Genomic DNA, 20,984 nt, shown 5'->3' on the forward strand with positions numbered 1-20,984 from the left:
ATCTGTCCATAGGTCCATTTTAAGCAGTACACTCCACAGAGCTGGGCTTTACAGAAGATTGGCCTTTAAGAAAATAATAAGCAAACACGTTTGGTGTTCGCCATAAGGCATGTGGGAGACTCCCCAAACATATGGAAGAAGGTACTCTGGTATGATGAGACTAATATTTAGATTTTTGTCCATCAAAGAAAACGCTATGTCAGGCACAAACCCAACACCTCTCACCACCCCGAGAACACCATCCCAGCATTATGCTGTGGGGATGTTTTTCATCAGCAGGACTGGGAAACGGGTCAGAATTGAAGGAATGATGGTGCAAAATACAGGGAAATTCTTGAGGGAAACCTGTTTCAGTCTTCCAGAGATTTAAGACTGGGACGAAGGTTCACCTTCCATCAGGACAATGACCCTAAGCATACTGCTAAAGCAACACTCGAGTGGTTTAAGGGGAAACATTTAAATGTCTTGGAATGGCTTAGTCAAAGCCCAGACATCTATCCAATTGAGAATCTGTGGTATGACTTAAAGATTGATGTACACCAGCGGAATCCATCCAACTTGAAGGAGCTGGAGCAGTTTTGCCTTGAAGAATGGGTCAAAATCCCAGTGGCTAGATGTGCCAAGCTTATAGAGACATACCCCAGGAGACTTGCAGCTGTAATTGCTGCAAAAGGTAGCTCTACAAAGTATTGACTTTGGGGGGTGAATAGTTATGCATGCTCAAGTTCTGTTTTTTTGTCTTATTTCTTGTTTGTCTCACAAATAAAAATGTTGCATCTTCAAAGTGGTAGGCATGTTGTGTAAATCAAATTATACAAACCCCCTAAAAAAACTATTTTAAATCCAGGTTGTAAGGCAACCAAATAGGAAAAATGTCAAGGGGGGTGAATAATTTCGCAAGCCACTGTATGTATCATGGCACTCTGCATTTGCAACACTGTTTAATACTTGATTAAAAGTTAAAAGTAAACGCTATACATCAAATTCCTTATATTAAGCAAACCGGATAAGTCGTCATTGATGATAAGTCGTCATCATCAATGAAGGTATTTCACGGCAAATATATAGACACAAAATATGTAGAATGAGTTGTATTATAACGATGCACACATGGATATTTATTTATTTTAAAAAGACACAAAAGATGAAGACTGAGTTTTATTATAGTTTGAGTTTGCCTACCTTATGCCCAGTCCACATTTATATACAGTGGGGAGAACAACTATTTGATACACTGACGATTTTGCAGGTTTCCCTACTTACAAAGCGTGTAGAGGTCTATAATACACTTCAACTGTGAGAGACGGAATCTAAAACAAAAATCCAGAAAATGCTAATGAATCATACAATGTGATTTCCTGGATTTTTGTTTTAGATTCCGTCTCTCACAGTTGAAGTGTACCTATGATAAAAATGACAGACCTCTACATACTTTGTAAGTAGAAAAACCTGCTAAATCGGCAGTGTATCAAATACTTGTTCTCCCCACTGTATGTATGTATGTATGTATGTATGTATATATATAAAATAATTGAGTGTGAACATACCATGGACACAGAATCTTGTTAAAGGTTGATCCTGACTTTCGAGTCTGTCTCCCGACCGTATTCTGTCAGCATTCACATGGTCATTCAGAATTTTTAATTACATTTTTTTTTTTAATAAATAACTTATTTTAAAGTTAAAGAAATTATTGTGGGAGACGAATTGACCTATTCTGAATATTTGGCGGACATGTCCCCCCATCCCCAATGGCAATTTTGCCTATGCATCACAGCATACAGTACATGTCTAGCATGAACAGCTGGGGTCTATGCTGTTTCAGTTGGGCTACAGGTGATCATGCTTATTGCTAATAGCACATCTGATAGTATAGTATCTCCAACCAGCTGTACACCTGTAGGTTTTTGCTCCAACCCTAGTTGTAATTGACCTGGTTCAGAGCTTCAGTCCTTCTACATAAAAATGATCCCGATGAGGACACTGAACCCACTAAGCAAGGGGACTGGAATTGGTCAAACTTACAGCTTAATACATGTAGAAAGTTATCCTCTTTCCCTAAAAACACAATGGTCATTACTTATTTTTGTACATGAAAGCAGAGGTTAACTTTGCCCCGCAGACAATCGATCAGAGATCGACTTAAGTTTGCTTTAACCCTAAAGAACATTATGTGACAAACACATTTAAGTCAACTGTCCAGACATCAATCCATGAAGGGGATACAGCACCGAGACCCTATAGCTTGGAAACACTCAATCCTTTTGTTTTCTGAAAATACAATTTTAAAAGAAATGATTTTATTTTCTCATTTAGCCATGCACATTTAGCATAGGGTTTCCCAAGCTCGGCCCACGTTTCGGGGCAGCGCACAACTGGCCCAGCGTCGTCTGGGTTTGGCCGTGGTAGGCCGTCATTGTAAAAAAAAAAATGTTCTTAACTGACTTGCCTAGTTAAATAAAAGGTCATTAAAAAAAGTTTTTTTGCCCGAGTACTTACACAACTGATTCAAATAATCAAAGCTTGATGAGGAGTTGGATACTTGAAATCAGCTGTGTAATCATAGAGCAAAAACCAAAACATGCACTCAGGGCGGGGCCACAAGACCAAGTTTGGGAAACCCTGATTTAGCGGACACTCTTACCCAGAGCACCTTACAGGAGCATTTACGATTAAGTGCCTTGCACAAGGGCACATCATATTTTTTCACCTGTCAGCTCAGGGATTCAAACCAGCAACGTTTCAGTTACTGGCCCAATGATCTAGGCTACATGCCGCCCCATGTAAAACAAATGGCAGCCAGGTAAATACTTATACACACACACACCTTTTTCAAAATTCACCCTATGGTCCTCAGTGAAGGCAATCTCTCGCGAAGGCTGATGGGAACCTGAATGAAGAAGGACAACACAGAATACAGTTTGAATGCTTTATTGAAGGGGTGGGTGACTGTAAAAAAGGAGCAAGCACCTGTAGTAAGCGCCTTAATACAAGTTATAAAAGATGGGCAATAGCTGGATATCTGAGAACTTCTGTTAAACAAAGGAAGTCTGAAATGTCACCCTATTCCCTATATAGTGCACTACTTCTGACCAGAGACCATAGAGCTGTGGTTGAAAGTAGTGCACAATATAGGGATTAGGGTGCCATTTCAGACATACACAGGGTATGTATCTATTACTGTGGTAGATTAGGTTTAGAGAGGGAAAAGCACCTGGTTCACTGAGACCAACATTAGGACCTTTTCAGTTTAGGTAAAATAACTCATCCACTGATCATTACTTAAAAATCAAATAAAAATCACATATTTTCAACCTGGGCTCAAGTCAGTGCACAAACATTGGCATTATGTAACATAAGTTAGACAAAAATAAAAGGAACTCTACAAATGCCATTCCCTGGAAATTAGACAGAAATCTCTTTAAATACTGGGTGCAACTGTCTAAGGCAACTTTAAATTCGATAGAAAAGGGATCATCTAGAAGTAATGGTGTACAAAGCAGGAATGAAGCTATACAATGTCACATTACTCATTTTCCTTTCACACTATACAGAGTCCACTTCCTTCAGCTCTGACCAGGCTGGCCAAAATACAAGGCAGTGCAACTTTCTATCCTACATTTTACTGTGTCTCCCAGACACATTGTATATACACATTCAGGACATACAATACAAACATAAATATGAGAAGGACTTTCTTTCCGTCCCCAAGGCCCAGTTTAGGCATCCAGACATACTGGACATTATTTTCATATTGGCTATTCAATGAAACGTTGATCTCATTTTAAAATGCACGAGGATCATATTTTTTTGTTGGGGGACATTTATAAATCTTTCTGATTAGTTAATTAAATATTTGAAGAAAAATAAATGTAGACTGTTGTGCAGTTAGCTACATAAACAGTCAATATGTATTCATTGAACAGAACTTATTGTAATACTACGAGTAAAGGTATAGCGCTGGTGTTCTCCCTTGAGGGTTAAAGGAATTGAAACACCAGAAACCTTAGATAAATAATACGTAGATAGCTTGTCAACTTTTATGTCATACGAATCGGAAATGTTTTATCAAACATATTTGCCTCAAACGGATCTTAATGTAGATCATAATAGACAAGTTATGACTTCTAATGTAATCTAATAACTCGTGACAAGCCCGAGAAAGCATTTTAATGTCGATTTTTTTCTCTCTTCATCTTATGACATGATTGTCATGCCAGACCAATATTTGGGACATATTTAGTTAATATCATAATGATATACACATAGCAAAGCACTACATTTAAACTCATTAGGAGGGAGTCTGTATTCAAAATAATTTGTAACTCTTCACTCAAACAAAAAAATGCCAAAACCTAAATTACATTTTCGATTTACAAAAAACCTCCCGAAAAGGGTATTATGTCTGAACATCATAAATATCTATACTTACCCATGTATGTGTGGATGTATGTTTGTACGCATATGCACAAATTATTTTGCCAACTTAGGTTTTCCAAGTCTGGAACTGTGTAAGGTTTCAAAGTGGTCACCAAGGCCTCATAGGTATGCATGTTTTCTTTCCAAACAATTCATTTATGTTGGAAAATCAATAATATTACTTTGATATTGAACAAGAATAGAATTACAAATACCGTTCAAACTATGTAAAAGGATATGCATGTAGTGCAATTTACTGAATAGGATTTGTTTGACTGAAAAAAGTACCCTGGATACTCATGGGGCTTGAGGATCAACTTTGAAAAAACCTTATTCTGGAGCTTCAACAACAATAATATTTGTTATTATTAATATTGAAAAGAATAAAACATGGAAAAACAAGAAGGGGCAAGAGTGTCTGGAGTCTCCTTTTGGGCTCGGGTAGACTAAATCTATCTGTTTCGCTCTCATTCCTCCCTCAGGCCTGGTGACTGGATTTGGATATGGCGCTCAGAGCGTGAGGTCATCAGAACACAGCAGCCACGCTTGTCTGTCTTTCTGGGAGATAACCTTTCGCTGTTATACGCCTTCTGCCTACATAGGTAAGCATGCTGCCCATAATTATATATATATTTTTGTCATTAATAACTTGACTGGAACAGTTGAGTCCGTGAGGGGGAGGATTGGTATGTACACCAGGCTACGAAGCCTCTGTGGGGGAGTAAGGAGAATGGGGCGTATGGGGGCTTTTTGGGGTTCACCCATCTTGGTATCCTCTCCTGCGGCCCTCTATGGGGTTTAGTTCATCAGGGCATGTCTGTGTATACAGTCGGTATACAGCACAGCTCAGCTCACAAGTTCTTGGTGTTTATGTGTGTTTTGTAATGCTTCGTGAGATGGTCGCTCCTCATGAACCGTTTCTGACACTGGTTGCACTCGAAGCGCTTGTCTCCTGCAAGGAAAAGACAGAATAAATGAGTGGTTTAATTTTCCTGCATAACACAAAACTATGAAACAGCAATACCATTCTTCTCTGCTGCAAGGGAATCTCTGCTTCAAATCTGAGTGCCTGCTTGAGTCCTGGAAACTTCCGCAAAACTAACATACTGTATGTGCATCGTCTGCTTGAGTCCTGACATGTGGTGAAAACAAAGGTGTATGAGAATGATTTGGCATATGGAGCATTGTCGACTGACTTGCTGTGTACGTACCTCCTGGGGTGTGTTCAGTAGGGGGAAAACATTTTCAAAAACAGGGGAGGTACTATCTGAACTTGTCCAATGAGAACACAGAATTTTATCCATTGAAAAACATTTTGCTACAGTGTCTTACTGAACATTACCCAGTCAGTGTTGTGCAGACTGACCTACATTCATCCTACAGTGTGTATCAGTGTGTCCCCTACGGTGGACAGACCTGTGTGTGTCCTGGCGTGTCGCTGCAGCTCGTCACTGCGTGTGAAGCGTTTGCCACAGAAGACCCAGTTGCAGACGAAGGGCCGCTCGCCGGTGTGCAGGCGCACGTGTGCCCGGAGGAGGGATGTTTTCCGGAACGTCTTCTCGCAGCCCGGGATGTGACATATGTGCTTCCTCTTCCCCACCTCGCCGGGCCTGCACAACACAGAAAACACAAACTTAACTACACTATATATACACAAATGTATGTAGACACCCCTTCAAATTAGTGGATTTGGCTATTTCAGCCACACCTGTTGTTGATAGGTGTATAAAATCAAGCACACAGCCACGCAACCTCCATAGACAAACATTGGCAGTAGAATGGCCTTTACTGAAGAGCTCAGTGACTTTCAACGTGGCACCGTCATAGGATGACACCTTTCCAACAAGTCAGTTTGTCAAATTTCCCCCCTGCTAGAGTTGCCCTGGTCAACTATAAGTGCTGTATAGTGAAGTGGAAACGTCTAGGAGCGTCATCGGCTCAGCGGTGGTAGGCCACACAAGCTCACAGAACGGGAGTGCCGAGTGCTGAAGTGCGTAAAAATCATCTGCCCTTGGTTGCAACACTCACTACCGAGTCCCTCTGGAAGCGACGTCAGCAGTTTAATGAAATGGGTTTCCATGGCAGAGCAGCCCATCACAAGCCTAAGATCACCATGCGCAACGCCAAGCATTGACAAGAGTGGTGTAAAGCTCGCCGTCGCCATTGGACACTAGAAGTGCGTTCTCTAGAGTGATGAATAATGCTTCACCATCTGGCAGTCCAACGGACTAATCTGGGTTTGGTTGATGCCAGGAGAACGCTACCTGACCCAATGCATTGTGCCAAATGTAAAGTTTGGTGGAGGAGGAATATTGGTCTGGGGCTGTTGTTCATGTTTCGGGCTAGGCCCCTTAGTTCCAGTGAGGGGAAATCTTAACGCTAGAGCATACAATGACATTCTAGACGATTCTGTGCTTCCAACTTTGTGGCAACAGTTTGGGGAAGGCCCTTTCCTGTTTCAGTATGACAATGTCCCCATGCACAAACGAGGTCCATATAGAAATGGTTGTCGAGATCGATGTGGAAGAACTTGAGCCCTGATCTAAACCCCATGCGAGGCCAGGCCTAATCGCCCAAGATTACCGACCATTTCGAATCTCACCATACCTTCTCTGCTATGCAATCTGGTTTCAGAGCTGGTCATGGGTGCACCTCAGCCACGCTCAAGGTCCGAAACGATATCTTAACCGCCATCGATAAGAAACATTACTGTGCAGCCGTATTCATTGATTTGACCAAGGCTTTCAACTCTGTCAACCACCACCGATGGTTTCTCAAATGATTGCCTCGCCTGGTTCACCAACTACTTCTCTGATAGAGTTCAGTGTGTCAAATCGGAGGGTCTGCTGTCCGGACCTCTGGCAGTCTATGGGGGTGCCACAGGGTTCAATTCTTGGACCGACTCTCTTCTCTGTATACATCAATGAGGTCGCACTTGCTGCTGGTGAGTCTCTGATCCACCTCTACGCAGACAACACCATTCTGTATACTTCTGGCCAGTGCCCGTCCTCACTAATGCTCTTGTAGCTGAATGGAAGCAAGTCCCTGGAGCAATGTTCCAACATCTAGTTGAAAGCCTACCCAGAAGAGTGGAGGCTGTTATAGCAGCAAAGGGGGGGGACCAACTCCATATTAATACCCATGATTTTGGAATGAGATGTTTGATGAGCAGGTGTCCACATACTTTCGGTCATGTAGTGTATTCACTATATTTCTGATTGATGCACAGGTATTTAACGCAGGAGGATGGAAAGTAGTTGCTTGCAATCGTGGTTGTTTCCCTGCCCCAATCTCACAAAAGGGTACATTTTGCCATACAGGTATCAGTTTATATCAACCAAGACTTTCCATATTGGTAAATAAATATATGGGTTTATACTGTATATCATGTTTTTTTCCACCAGGTGCTCAGGCCTGTCTCTAGTTTGCTAGTAAGAGCCACTTGCCTCTTCTCGGAGTCCTTACAGTTGGGGCAGGTGCAGGCCATGCGGCGTTTCTTCTCCCCAGGCTGGCCCTGCAGCTCCAGAGCCAGAGTCTGCTCCATCTGCACCTGGTGGCCCTGGGAGGTCACGCCGCCCAGCTGGAGGGCCCCGCCCTGCACCGTCTGCACTGTCAGGTGCTGCTGCCCTGAAAGAACAGTAGAGAAACTTTAACATATTGCACATGAGTAATAAACATATATTGTACATATATAAACATACATTACACAGACATGCCCACACACACACATACTGACACACATGCAGGACTCCATTAGCTTGCTAAAAGTACAATGGAATGCAAACCATTTTTAAAGGAAGACAGTATGGAAATAGAGCGGATATGCCCTTGTGGATTTGGATACGGACAAGCACTTTTTATATTTGTCACGAACACACAGTACACACACACACCTCCTGCATTGGTGATGGTGACGGGCACTCCTTGCACCTGGACCCCGTTGATGTTTATAGTCTGCACGGCCTGGCCCGCCGAAGAGAGCTGGGCCGCGTTCAATGCTATCATCCCCCCCGCCGGAGCTATTTTTGGTAGGGTCCTCTCCTTCCTACCCCCCGCCAGTGTTCGCTTGGTGGCCCCCACGGACGACAGGGTGGTGGTGACCATGCTGGAGGGTGTTGTTGCCGTGGAAACTGTGGTTTCCTGGAGCTGCACAGTCTGCCATTCGCCTGATGCCGTTTTGATCAGCAGCTGAGAGGAGCACAGGGGTGTCAGACTAACATGGAACAAATCTGTCAGATTTGGACACAATTCTGTATTAAAGTCCCACTTCCATTACATTTCAACTGTTTGGAAAGCGCATGTGCAATCAAGACTCAATCATGGACACCCTTACTGACAGTTGTGGCTGCTTCGCGTGATGTATTGTTGTCGCTAACTTCTTGCCCTCTGTGCTGTTGTCAGTGCCCAATAATGTTTTGTGCTGCTGCCATGTTGTGATGCTACTATGTAGTTGTCATGTGGTGTTGCTACCATGCTGTATTGTCATGTGTTACTGCCATACTGTGTTGTTGTCTTGGGTCTTTCTTTATGTAGTGTTGTCTCATGTCGTGATATGTGTGTTGTGCTATATTTATTTTTAATCCCAGCCCCCGTCCCTGCAGGAGTCGTTTTGCCTTTTGGTAGGCCATCAGTGTAAACCCGAATTTGTTCTTAACTGGCTTGCCTAGTTAAAAAGCATAAATAAAAAAAATAAAATAAATAAACATGAATAGCCTGGAGTGAGTGTAGAGAGGTGGTGTGCATGCAGTACCTGTAGGTGTTTTTTGTGTGTGTGCGTGTGTGCATGACTACATTGACAACTTCAGACTGACCAATCTACAAATCACCTTGCATCCTAACTAACTACTCTGAGTAACTCCTAGATCTGTCAGTTTGCTGACAACTTGTGTGTGTACCTGAGTAGGCTCTGGCTGCAGGCTGGGTGCAGGCTGTCTCTGGGGGACCTGAGGCAGGGTGGCGGAGGCAGCCTGCACCACCTTCAGGGCTTGCTGGGGGATCTGGACCACCTGCTGCTCCTGTTTCTGCTGCACCAACTGCACCAGCTGCTGCTGGCCCGACCCGGTGTTCTGCACAATCAGAAGCTGGTTCCCCGCCTGGGAGAACACCGAGAGAGCAGCAATGAAACACAGCCCTAAATCTGCCCAATACTTACTCATACAGGGACCCCAATATTGGAGGTTGAAGGGGTGATAAGAGTAGGCTAACCCCCACGTAAAGCATTGCATTTTGAGTTTGAGAAATACAGATAAAATAATTAGATACTCATTTACACACACACACACACACAGTAATTAGTACCCATTTGTAGCCCAATCAAGCAAGTGAATTGGTCCACAAGTCATGGTTGACCCCACACCAAATGCAGCAGAACAACAAACATACCTGAATAATATTCTCCCCGGCTTCTAACAATATAGTCTCCATCTGCTCGGGGGGCGGAGAGGTGGTCTGTGGTGGAGGGGCTGCTGCCACCAGCTTCTTCCTTCCTCGTCTGCCCTTTGTTGGCGGGGGAGGAGCTGCCGCTGGCTCATCTCCGGTGGCTACGTTGAGGGGCAGCGTGAGCCCGCTGGGCAGCCGCACCACGTTGGCTGCATTGGGTTTCCGCCCCCTGGGGGACGGCTTGATGGCCACAGTCTTCTGCGGGGTGATGGGCGCTGTAGCGGGCTGCGGCTGGGGGACCGTCATGGGCGTGGTGATGATGGCGTGGTTGGTACCCGGGATGAGCTGGATCTGTCCGCCCTGCTGCATCATCTGGATGGTCTGTGTGCCTCCCAGCTGCGGCATCACCTGGTATTGGATGTTGGATGTTTGATTCGAGCGGCCAGGGCTCTGCTGGATGGTGAGGACGATGGGGCTGCCGGGGTTGTTGGAGCCCAGGCCAGCTGGCAGCTGGATCACATTTCCTTTAGCGGACAGGAAGCCCAGGTTTTTGGGAGGGGCGGGGGCGATGGGGGCGGGCTTGATGGGGAGGAGACGGCGAGGTTGGGGTTGGGTAGGAGGGGCACTGACAGGGGCCTGAGCAGCAGGGGGGCCGATCTTACTACAGGTGGCGGCCAGGAGGGCCAGTGGGGAGGGCTGGGAGTCCTGTAGACAGGACCAAAAAGAGATGGACAAATGGTTAGGGGTGCAACGAGTCGGACACAAATTATTTACTGCTGATACCAGACCTGGGCCAAATCCCTGTCATTCACATGAAGAAGCGACGCAGATACAGGGGACGCAGGTCCCGGGTGCTTTGTGAGAATTCATCGGTAAGTGGGTAACCCGCCTCTACCATCTGTCCTATTGGCCAACGTCCAGTTATTAAAAGAATAAACTGGATGAGCTCTGTTCAAGAATATCCTACCAACAGGACATTAAAAACTGTAATATCTTTCAGGTTTCACAAGTCATGGCAGATCGACAACATGAATAACATACAGCTAGCTGGCTGGGTTTTCCATGCATTGACAAGACAACAGCTGTCTCCGGTAAGGGGTGGCAGTCTGTGTCTATTTGTCAATAACAGCTGAATTGAATTGAATTGAATCCTACTGCACTGCACTTCTATGCGCACTTCGACACTGAAGCATGCATGAGAGCACCAGCTGTTCCCGACAACCATGATCACGCTTTCCGTAGCCAATGTGAGTAAGTCCTTTAAAACAGTCAACATTCACAAGGCTGCCGGGCCAGATGGATTAACAGGACGTGTACTACGAGCATGCGCTGCGCTGAACCAACTGGCAAGTGTATTCACTGACATTTTCAATCTCTCCCTGACCGAGTCTGTAATACCTACATGTTTCAAGCAGACCACCATAGTCCCTGTGCCCAAGAACACCAAGGTAACATGCCTAAATTACTACCGACCCGTATGACTCAAATGTAGCCATCAAGTGCTTTGAAAGTATGGTCATGGCTCACATCAGACACCATCATGCCAGAAACCCTAGACCCACTCCAATTTGCACACCATTCCCAACAGATGACGCAATCTATATTGCACACCACACTGCCCTTTCCCACCTGGACAAAATAAACACCTACGTGAGAATGCTGTTCATTGACTACAGCTCAGCGTTCAACACCATAGTGCCCTCAAAGCTCATCACTAAGCTAAAGACCTTGGGACTAAACACCTCGCTCTGCAACTGGATCCTGGACTTCCTCACGGGCCACCCCCAGGTGGTAAGGGTAGGCAACAGCACATCTGCCACGCTGATCCTCAACAAAGGGGCCCCTCAGGGATGTGTGCTTAGTCCCCCCCTGTACTCCCTGTTTGCCAACGACTGTGTGGCCAAGCACGACTCCAACACCATCATTAAGTTTGCAGAGAACACAAGTGGTAGGCCTGATTACCGACAACGATGAGAGGGAGGAGGTCAAAGACCTGGCAATGTGGTGCCAGGACAACAACCTCTCCCTCAAGGTGATCAAGACAAAGGAGATGATTGTGAACTACAGGAAAAGAGGGCAGAGCACGCCCCCTTTCTCGTAGACGGGGCTGGAGTGAAGCAGTTTGAGAGCTTAAAGTTTCTTGGTGTCCACATCACCAACAAACTATCATGGTTCAAACACACCAAGACAGTCGTGAAGAGGGCACGACAAGAGCATCACCGCCTAGTATGGCAACTGCTCTGCCTCCAACCGCATGGTGCTACAGAGGGTAGTGCCTTCGGCCGAGTATATCACAGGGACCAAGCTTCCTGCCATCCAGGACCTCTATACCAGGCGGTGTCAGAGGAAGGCCCTAAAAGAAGGCCCTAAAAATGGCAAAAGACTCCAGACTGTTCTCTCTGCCACCGCCCGGAAAACGCGGTACCAGAACGCGGTACCGGAACGCCAAGTCTATATCCAAAAGGCTTCTTAACAGCTTCTACCCCCATGCAATAAGACTGCTAAACAGCTAATCAAATGGCTACCCCGGCAGTGACCCCCCCCCCTCCCCTTTACGCTGATGCTACTTGCTATTTATTATCTATGCATAGTCACTTTACCCCTACCTACATTTTACCTCGACTAACCAGTACCTCCGCACATTGACTCGGTACCGGTACCCCCTGTATATAGCCTTATTATTGTATTGTTGCTCCATTTTTGTTTGTTTATCTTTTGTTTATTTAGTAACTATTTTCTTAAAACTGCATTGTTGGTTAAGGGCTTGTAAGTAAGCATTTCATGGTAAGGTCTACACCTTTTGTATTTGGCACATTCTTTTGCACCATGGATGGATATGGGCTGGGCGATATATTTAATTAGAATGTATATTTTAGCGCAATGTTCCAAATGCCTGTATCACAAGAATCAAAGTTTTATTTTTGTTCGTTTTTATAAGCGTTTTTCCCTTTTTGGTCTCGTCTCCTGTGCTGTGTGCGTGCACCTTCCCAATCGCACAGACACCAAGCCCCTCCCCCTGCCTCTCACCACAAGATCACTTCTTCCTCTCTGACAACAAGCAATTCCAACTTGCATTTGAGGTTTGGTCCAACAGAATCGGTTAATTCCCCTTCTAACGATACCCTTTTTATGTCTAAACTTATGTCTCAAAATTTAGAACAGAGCAGATCATACTAAAACGGGAGTGTCAATGAACATGATTGTGGAAAATGAATGCTCAGTTTGTCGCATGCAGTATTGCAGTACGGTTAGTGCTATATGTGATCCTTGGGACATGCCTACCCTAAATCTTACCTAGCCCCAAACATTTAAAATGTCAACTTCAATGGGGTAGGGACGTCCCAAAGATTTCAGATAGCCAATATCATTGCGGTACCATGTACCGCTAGCAGCATTTTAGCCACATACTGTTATGTGCTAGCTGTCTAGTCTGTGTTTTATACATTTGCAATGAGCATAAAAAGACGCATTTATATAAGGTATTGGCAACTCGTTCTCATTCTGAGAAATAAACATCTTATCCAGGTAGGTCACTTGATTTCAACATCTAAACAAAGTGAGCAGGCTGTTGGAGACTGACAGCAGGGTGTATTCATAACAGTTCAACTGTTCTACGCTGTTAGCAAGCAAATAGATCCACGTTGGCTAGACTTTAAATATAAAAATTAGCTGGCAACCCAATGGCACGTGGGCTTGTGCTTGAGAAATTACTGAGACCCGTGTACAATTTTCTATTATGCCTATTACAAGAAGGACATTATTAGTGGATGTGCATTGTGCATGGTTCCAGTATATATTTTTTTAATCAAAAAAGGGCATTTTCATAGACTTGAAAGCCAGATCAGTGATTATTGCAACAAAAAAAAAACAGGTTAAACTATTTTAATGAAATTGTTAGTGTGTCTTATATTTAGCCGAGGTATATTTTTTACAATCCCTGAATTCATTAGATTGCATGCAGTGTATTGACCTTTAATTGTGGGTCATTCCATGTCATTTCAGCAAGCTATGACACCCACCATCTCAGATTGCTCTGAAATTGTTTATGTAGTTAGAAACATATGATTCGCATTCCTGAAACATTGTTTTGTTGAAATGTGATTTGATCTGAGAAATTAAGCTAATTGATTGCACCCAAATTGCCCATTTTTAAAATGTGTAAGATTCATATAATCTTCCATAAATATAGTACCTAACATCCGATTTGGACCATAATTCTTGCTAACATTGAGTAAGACATGAGGAATCTTATAAAATTATGAAAAGCCACCCACGGACCTCCCACACCCCACGCCAATCCCACCCCAACAACCAGTATCAGTTCTCTGTCTGACAGTAGTATGGAACTGCCGCTTGGAGTATTGCTTCTTCATCCTTTGTAATGTATTCCTGGTGAATCTGGTGATGTTTCCCACCATTCAGAGAAAATAGCCATTGAAGTCACTTGCATTCTTTACCATAAATTAATGTGAAAGTACCTAGTTTTGCACACTAGATGCCGCTGTTTCTGCTTCTGCTACCACACCCTAGATCCACTTTGTTTTTCTCCTGTTTTTAATTTAAACGTATCACAAAATTGTTTTTGCAACTTTGGATAGAAAACCAATGGCTATTGCTCATGATGAAAATAAATTGTGTGGTCATCCTCACAATTCAAGCCAGTCCTCCATGAACGCAATTCAGTTTTTCCTTCTCTTAGGCTTAATTTGTGTCCAGGAAAAGTCCCCTCTGTGTCTGGTTTACTCCCTTAAAGAAAGGTCTGGATTAGACCATTCCTGGTGATTGACGAACAAGCAAACCATTAGGCTACAGCAGTTCTAATGGTTTCCATGCTACGGCCTCCAATGGTCTTCAATAATAAAAAGTCCTAAAACATACACTGTATAGTGTTTTGCAATGGTAATAGTATCGGGTTTGGTATAATGGTAAATGTCACTAGTCATACTACAGAGATATTTTCGAATCATTTTATTTAAAAAACATACAACTTCCATGCAATGGTTTATAATTGTACTTTATTAGGGTTGTCACAACATTTTAGTCACTAGCACATTTCTCCATCAAAGTTTTGGGCCTGCAGAAAAAGTATTCACCATACAGATGGAGCTCTCTGAGAGGGCTCCAATGTTTTAGACTATTCAAGGAGAATTGGGTTGAAACATTAGGTAGCTAAGAGAAGGTCAACCTGAATTGCTTTTATGGAGGACTGGCTTGACCACACAATTTATTTTCATCATGAGCAAAAGCTATTGGTTTTCTACCCAAAGTTGCAAAGAAAATGTTAATCCATTTAATAAACACAAGAGACTGGCAGAATTGATAAAATTGTGTGGTGGCAGTGGCAACAGAGAAAAACCTGGTACTTTCACACTAATTTATTGTAAAGAATGCAAGTGAATTCAACAGCTAATTTCTCTGAACATCGGGAAAAAACATCACCAGATTCATATACAGTTGAAGTCGCAAGCTTACATACACTTAGGTTGGAGTCATTAAAACTAGCTTTTCAACCACTCCACCAATTTCTTGTTAACAGGCTATAGTTTTGGCAAGTCAGTTAGGACATCTACTTTGTGGATGACAAGTAATTTTTCCAACAATTGTTTACAGACAGATTATTTCACTTATAATTCATTGTATCACAAATCCAGTGGGTCAGAAGTTAACCTCTCTGCGCACGGACCCCGCGAGCGGGCTGAAATTCCACAACATACGGTGATCGCTACATAAATAGTCATATTAAACATTCATGAAAATACAAGTGTCTCGCATGTATCGAAAGCCTAGAATCTTGCTAATCCAACTGCGTTGTCAGATTTTAAAAAGGATTTACTGCGAAAGAATACGATGCGATTATCTGAGCATAGAGCCCCATAAAAAAAAAAAAAATTTTAACCAGCACAGGCGTAACATATTCACAAACTGCATTAAAATAAATAGTTTACCTTTGACGATCTTCATCTGTTTGCAATTCCAATGCTCATTGTTACACAATAAATTATATTTTGTTTGCTAAAATCCGTTTCTATAGCCTAACACGAAACATTTTGTGAACCGCTTGTGTCGTGAATTCCGTCTCATTCCATTCTCGACGACACATTCCAGGTAAATAACCCACACAGAACGTGACTTTTCCAGTCATGTTTGGTTTCAATGCAATCAACTGGTTTGTTTGTAACACAATCAAACCTGATGGGCAATTTCGCGGGACGTATTGACTGAAAGAAACCGATTTGAAGAAAACAAGTCATGACATCATTGTGCACCAATGATTTGCCCGCTGTTTCGTTGATTGACTGTCTTTTAACCCAATGACCACTGATCGTCTTGAACTCTAGCTGGGTAGATAGCCAATCAGCTGAGCTAAATGGCAATATGCCATGTTTATGTGTTGCAAGACCAACCCATGTAGTAAGCTCCAGCGTAAAGTGAGTCATTCGCTATTGAGGTTTCATACCGGAAGGAGAAACACATTACGCATTGCATTGTTTGGTAAACGCACAGATTCAGCTGTTTATATATCAATCATTATGGTGACTAAATCAGGGAAAGCTGAATCTAAGTCTAGATATACAGATGTACACAAAATTTTAGAATAAATTGATTGGGAAGACGAGACAGAGATTGTTGTAGGACGATTGATTTAGCGATTGTGGAGGAATATTTTTTGAACGGGAGAGGACATCGTTTTGGACTGGTAATACGTTCTTATCATGCTAATGCCCTTGTTAGAAATTAATAATATAACATAACATTTGTGATTTTTTGTAAATTTTAGAAGCAATATATAAACATGTAATGTCATGAAATGTGAGATGCGCGTGTCTGCCATTTTCTTTCACAGTGACACTGACTCCGAATGGGAGTCTTATCCGGTGTCCTGTGTGAATTTAAGTATGCTCTCTCTAATTCTCTCTCTCTCGGAGGACCTGAGCCCTAGGACCATGCGGCAGGACTACCTGGCATGATGACTCCTTGCTGTCCCCAGTCCACTTGGCCTTGCCGCTGTTCCAGTTTCAACTGTTCTGCCTGCGGCTATGGAACCCTAAACTGTTCATTTTTCCTCGAGGTGCTTTCCTGTTGCACCCTCTACAACCACTGTGATCTCCACCCGGCACAGCCAGAAGAGGTCTGGCCACCCCTCATAGCCTGGTTCCTCTCTAGGTTTCTTCCTAGGTTTTTGCCTTTCTAGGGAGTTTTTCGTAGCCACCGGGCTTCTACACCTGCATTGCTTGCTGTTTGGGGTTTTAGGCTGGGGCTATATAAATTGATTTGATAGAGGACTGAGGGTCTTCCAAATATTGAAAGTGTGTAAATAGTTACCCATGTTATTTTGTAAATGTATATATATATTTTCATATATTTTTTAATCACTAATTATCCCCCCCCCCCATTTTTTCCACTACATTTTTTGGGGGGTGTGTGTTAGAATACCATTTTGGTATTTTGTAAATAGTTATTTGTTTCAAAATGTATACCTTCACCAATTTGGCCACTTGGGTACATTTGGGCTACTTGTGTGGGACACCTGGGTGACTCATTTAGGAAGTTATCATTATCAACTTTGCACAAGTACTGTTGCCCTCATTTATTTTTCACTGAAATTGTCCCCATCATCCTATCTGAATGTTTGTTTTATCTTGTTCATTTTAAAGATGATGATAACAAAAATAAAAAACATGTGTTTTTTTTTCATTGTTTTATCTAAACCAGATCTATTGTGTTATATTCTCCTACATTCAATTCACATTACCACAAACTTCAGAGTGTTTTCTTTCAAATTGTACCAAGAATATACAAATCCTTGGTTCTGTGCCTGAGCTACAGGCTGTTAGATTTGGGTATGTCTTCAGGCGGAAATTGCACAAAGTAGGGGGCTTGGAAGATTACAGAAAATGATGTCATGGCTTTAGAAGCTTCTGATAGGCTAATTGGATAATTTGAGTCAATTGGAGGTGTACCTGTGGATGTATTTCCAGGCCTACCTTCAAACTCAATGCCTCTTTACTTTGACGTCATGGGAAAATCTAAAGAAATCAGCCAAGACCTCAGAAAACAATTGTAGACCTCCACAAGTCTGGTTCATCCTTGGGAGCAATTTCCAATCTGTACAAACAATAGGACGCAAGTATAAAAACCATGGGACCATACAGCCATCATACCGCTCAGGAAGGAGACGCGTTCTGTCTCCTAGAGATGAACGTACTTTGGTGCAAAAAGTGCAAATCAATCCCAGAACAACAGCAAAGGACCCTGTGAAGATGCTTGAGGAAACAGGTACAAAAGTATCTATATCCACAGTAAAACAAGTCCAATATCGACATAACCTGAAAGGCCACTCAGCAAGGAAGAAGCCACTGCTCCAAAACTGCTACATAAAAGCCAGACTACGGTTTGCAACTGCACATGGGGAAACAAGATAGTGCTTTTTGGAGAAATGTCCTCTGGTCTGATGAAACAAAAATAGAACTGTTTGGCCATAATGACCATCGTTATGTTTGGAGGGAAAAGGGGGAGGCTTGCAAGCTAAAGAACACCATCCCAAACGTGAAGCACAGGGGTGGCAGCATCATGTTGTGGGAGTGCTTTGCTGCAGGAGGGACTGGTGCACTTCACAAAATAGATGGCATCATGAGGAACGAAAATTATATGGATATATTGAAGCAACATTTCAAGATATCAGTCAGGAAGTTAAAGCTTGGTTGCAAATGGGTCTTCCAAATGGACAATGACCCCAAGCATACTTCCAAAGTTGTGGAAAAATGTCTTAAGGACAACAAAGTCAAGGTATTGGAGTGGCCATCACAAAGTCCTGACTACAATCCTATAGAGAATTTGTGGGTAGAACTGAAAAAGCGTGTGCGAGCAAGGAGGCTACAAACCTGACTCAGTTACAGCAGCTGTCAGGAGTGGGCCAAAATTCAACCAATTTATTGTGGGAAGCTTGTGGAAGGCTACCCAAAACGTTTGACCCAAGTTAAACAATTTAAAGGCAATGCTACCAAATACTAAATGAGTGTATGTAAACTTATGACCCACTGGGAATGTGATGAAAGAAATAAAAGCTGAAATAAATCATTCTCTTTACTATTTTTCTGACATTTCACATCCTTAAAAATAAAGTGGTGATCCTAACTGACCTAAGACAGGGAATTTTTTACTAGGATTAAATGTCAAGAACTTTGAATGTAGTGTATGTAAACTTTAACTGTGTGTGTGTATATATTAGAAACTTTGAAGGAACAATACTCCACGCAGTAGCTCCATACTACTTGTTAGAGATAGAACTGATACTGTATTCTGGTTGTTGGGTGGGCTTGGCGTGGGAGGGTCCGTGGGTGGCTTTTGATTAATTTGATAGGATTCCTCATGTCTTACTCATTGTTAGGAAGAATTATGGTCCAAATTGGATGTTAGGTACTATATTTATTGAATATTATATGAATCCTATAAATTAAAATGGCCTATTTGGATGCAATCAATTGACTTAATTTCTCAGTTATGAAATTATATTTCAACAAAACGTTTCAGGAATGCTAATCTTATGCGTTTCTAACTACAGAAACGATTTCTGAACAATCTGAGATGGTGAGTGTCGAAATGCTCTTTCTTGTGCTTTTTGAAGTGGAATGACTCTAGTGCAACAATGCTTTTTTTTAAAGAGATATATCGTGAATTTCACCCAGCCCTTGGTGGAACACAGTTTACATACAGGAGGTTAAGCTACATCTCACCATAGGCTACCAATAAAATACATAAACTATTAACATCATGATTCACAATAGGAATAAAAAGCTAAAGTCAAATAATGAACCCCTTAGTTACTTTTAAGACACCACTGTGTGATATTTACACATCCAAGAACAAGCAGGAAGTAGTCGAGATGTGACTCACTTGAGAGGAAGTGGCAGAGGGCTGGAGATACTCGCTGGGACTGACAGCAACAGTGGTGGCCATACTGTCCTGTTGATCTGCAACACACATGGAAACACTCATGGCATATACTGTAAATAGTCTAACACATTTCAAGTACCAAAAATAATGGTCGGTGTCAATACCTCTGCTGCAGAGATTCAGGAAATTATTACATCCGAGGGAGCTGTTTTGCCCTAAACGCATGTAAAGGCATTCAAATAAGACAGTTCACAAAGGAAATGGGAACTGCAACTCCAATAGATGAGTTGTGGATGGCTAGCTACCACCCCGTGAATGCCAGTCACCGCAGATGTGTGTAAATTGCGTGACCTTTAATCCGTAATAAAAGGGCGGGTCTATGACAAAAAAAAGATTGTCAGACACATGCATTGCCAACTACAACTCCTCGTCTACGAAGTACAAAATTAAAAAGCCCTAAACAAAAGTACAGTATAATAGCTAGCAAATGGGCACAGTAGAGGGCTACGACTTGTGTACAGTGAGTTAGTGACTTCGGTACCTGTCGGACTTCTCACGCAATCTCACAAACAGCTCGAGCATGATAATGTATCGCGAGAGTATCAATAAAAATTTGGACTGTACATAAAATTTGCACTGTGGATTATTGGGGTCAGTTGCAATCATGAACAATGTGACTGTCTCTTTAAAATCTGATATTTTGTGTTTAGAAAAAAAATATGTTTGAGCGCGGCCTGAAAATAGCGCCGCCATCAAACGTACACAGATAGCTTCTTGCTAACTAAACGGTTTGCTGGCTAACTGGCAGTCAGAAATGAAACAATTAGATAGCATTGCAAATACTTTTTGGTGCAGCTGACTTTTCGAACTGAGTGGAATAGACAGCCCATGACGATACGTGCATGTGGAGTTTGTTTTAATGTGAAATATCGAAAATGATTAGCATCAATGTATAGCTATCGGTAGCTGGAATTACAAACAGGATTCAGCTTTACTGGCTAGTATGCTAAGCTAGATACGCGTAGCAAATCAAACTCTTTGATACTGGAAAAAAGGCAGCCCTTTTCCGGAAATGCATAGGTGGCTTGCACAATGCTCCTATTCAACCTTAAACATAAGGAATTTCCAGCACTAACTGTTCAATGTGTTTTGTTTAACACAGACCAAATTGTTTTACGAAGTACAATGTAATATAAACACCAATGTTTTAATTCCTACCCACCGCTCATGACGACACTCGCTCTCCGTGAGCCTTCAAGAGCAAGCCCCTGGAAGATTCCGCCCACGCTCAT

At 42.6% G+C, this 20,984-nt stretch overlaps 1 protein-coding gene across 2 annotated transcripts; it reads right to left on the reverse strand.

Annotated features, from left to right (window-relative positions):
- Window positions 1–2,915: 2,915 nt before the first annotated feature.
- Window positions 2,916–20,984, reverse strand: LOC135538161 (transcription factor Sp2-like). Of its 2 annotated transcripts, none has more exons than XM_064964133.1 (8): window positions 20,915–20,984; window positions 19,693–19,769; window positions 9,802–10,503; window positions 9,315–9,512; window positions 8,313–8,607; window positions 7,866–8,046; window positions 5,836–6,029; window positions 2,916–5,371 (listed from the first exon to the last, which is right to left on the reverse strand). In XM_064964133.1, exons 1-8 carry the CDS (start codon window positions 20,982–20,984, stop codon window positions 5,271–5,273), a joined length of 1,818 nt encoding a protein of 605 aa, XP_064820205.1. In that variant the 3' UTR covers window positions 2,916–5,270. The 2 variants fall into 2 exon arrangements, with proteins under 2 accessions (XP_064820205.1, XP_064820211.1); XM_064964139.1 differs by lacking the exon at window positions 20,915–20,984 and adding an exon at window positions 19,857–20,908.

The sequence above is a fragment of the Oncorhynchus masou genome, chromosome 5 (assembly GCF_036934945.1).
Source record: "Oncorhynchus masou masou isolate Uvic2021 chromosome 5, UVic_Omas_1.1, whole genome shotgun sequence".
Classification (NCBI taxonomy): Eukaryota; Metazoa; Chordata; class Actinopteri; order Salmoniformes; family Salmonidae; genus Oncorhynchus; species Oncorhynchus masou.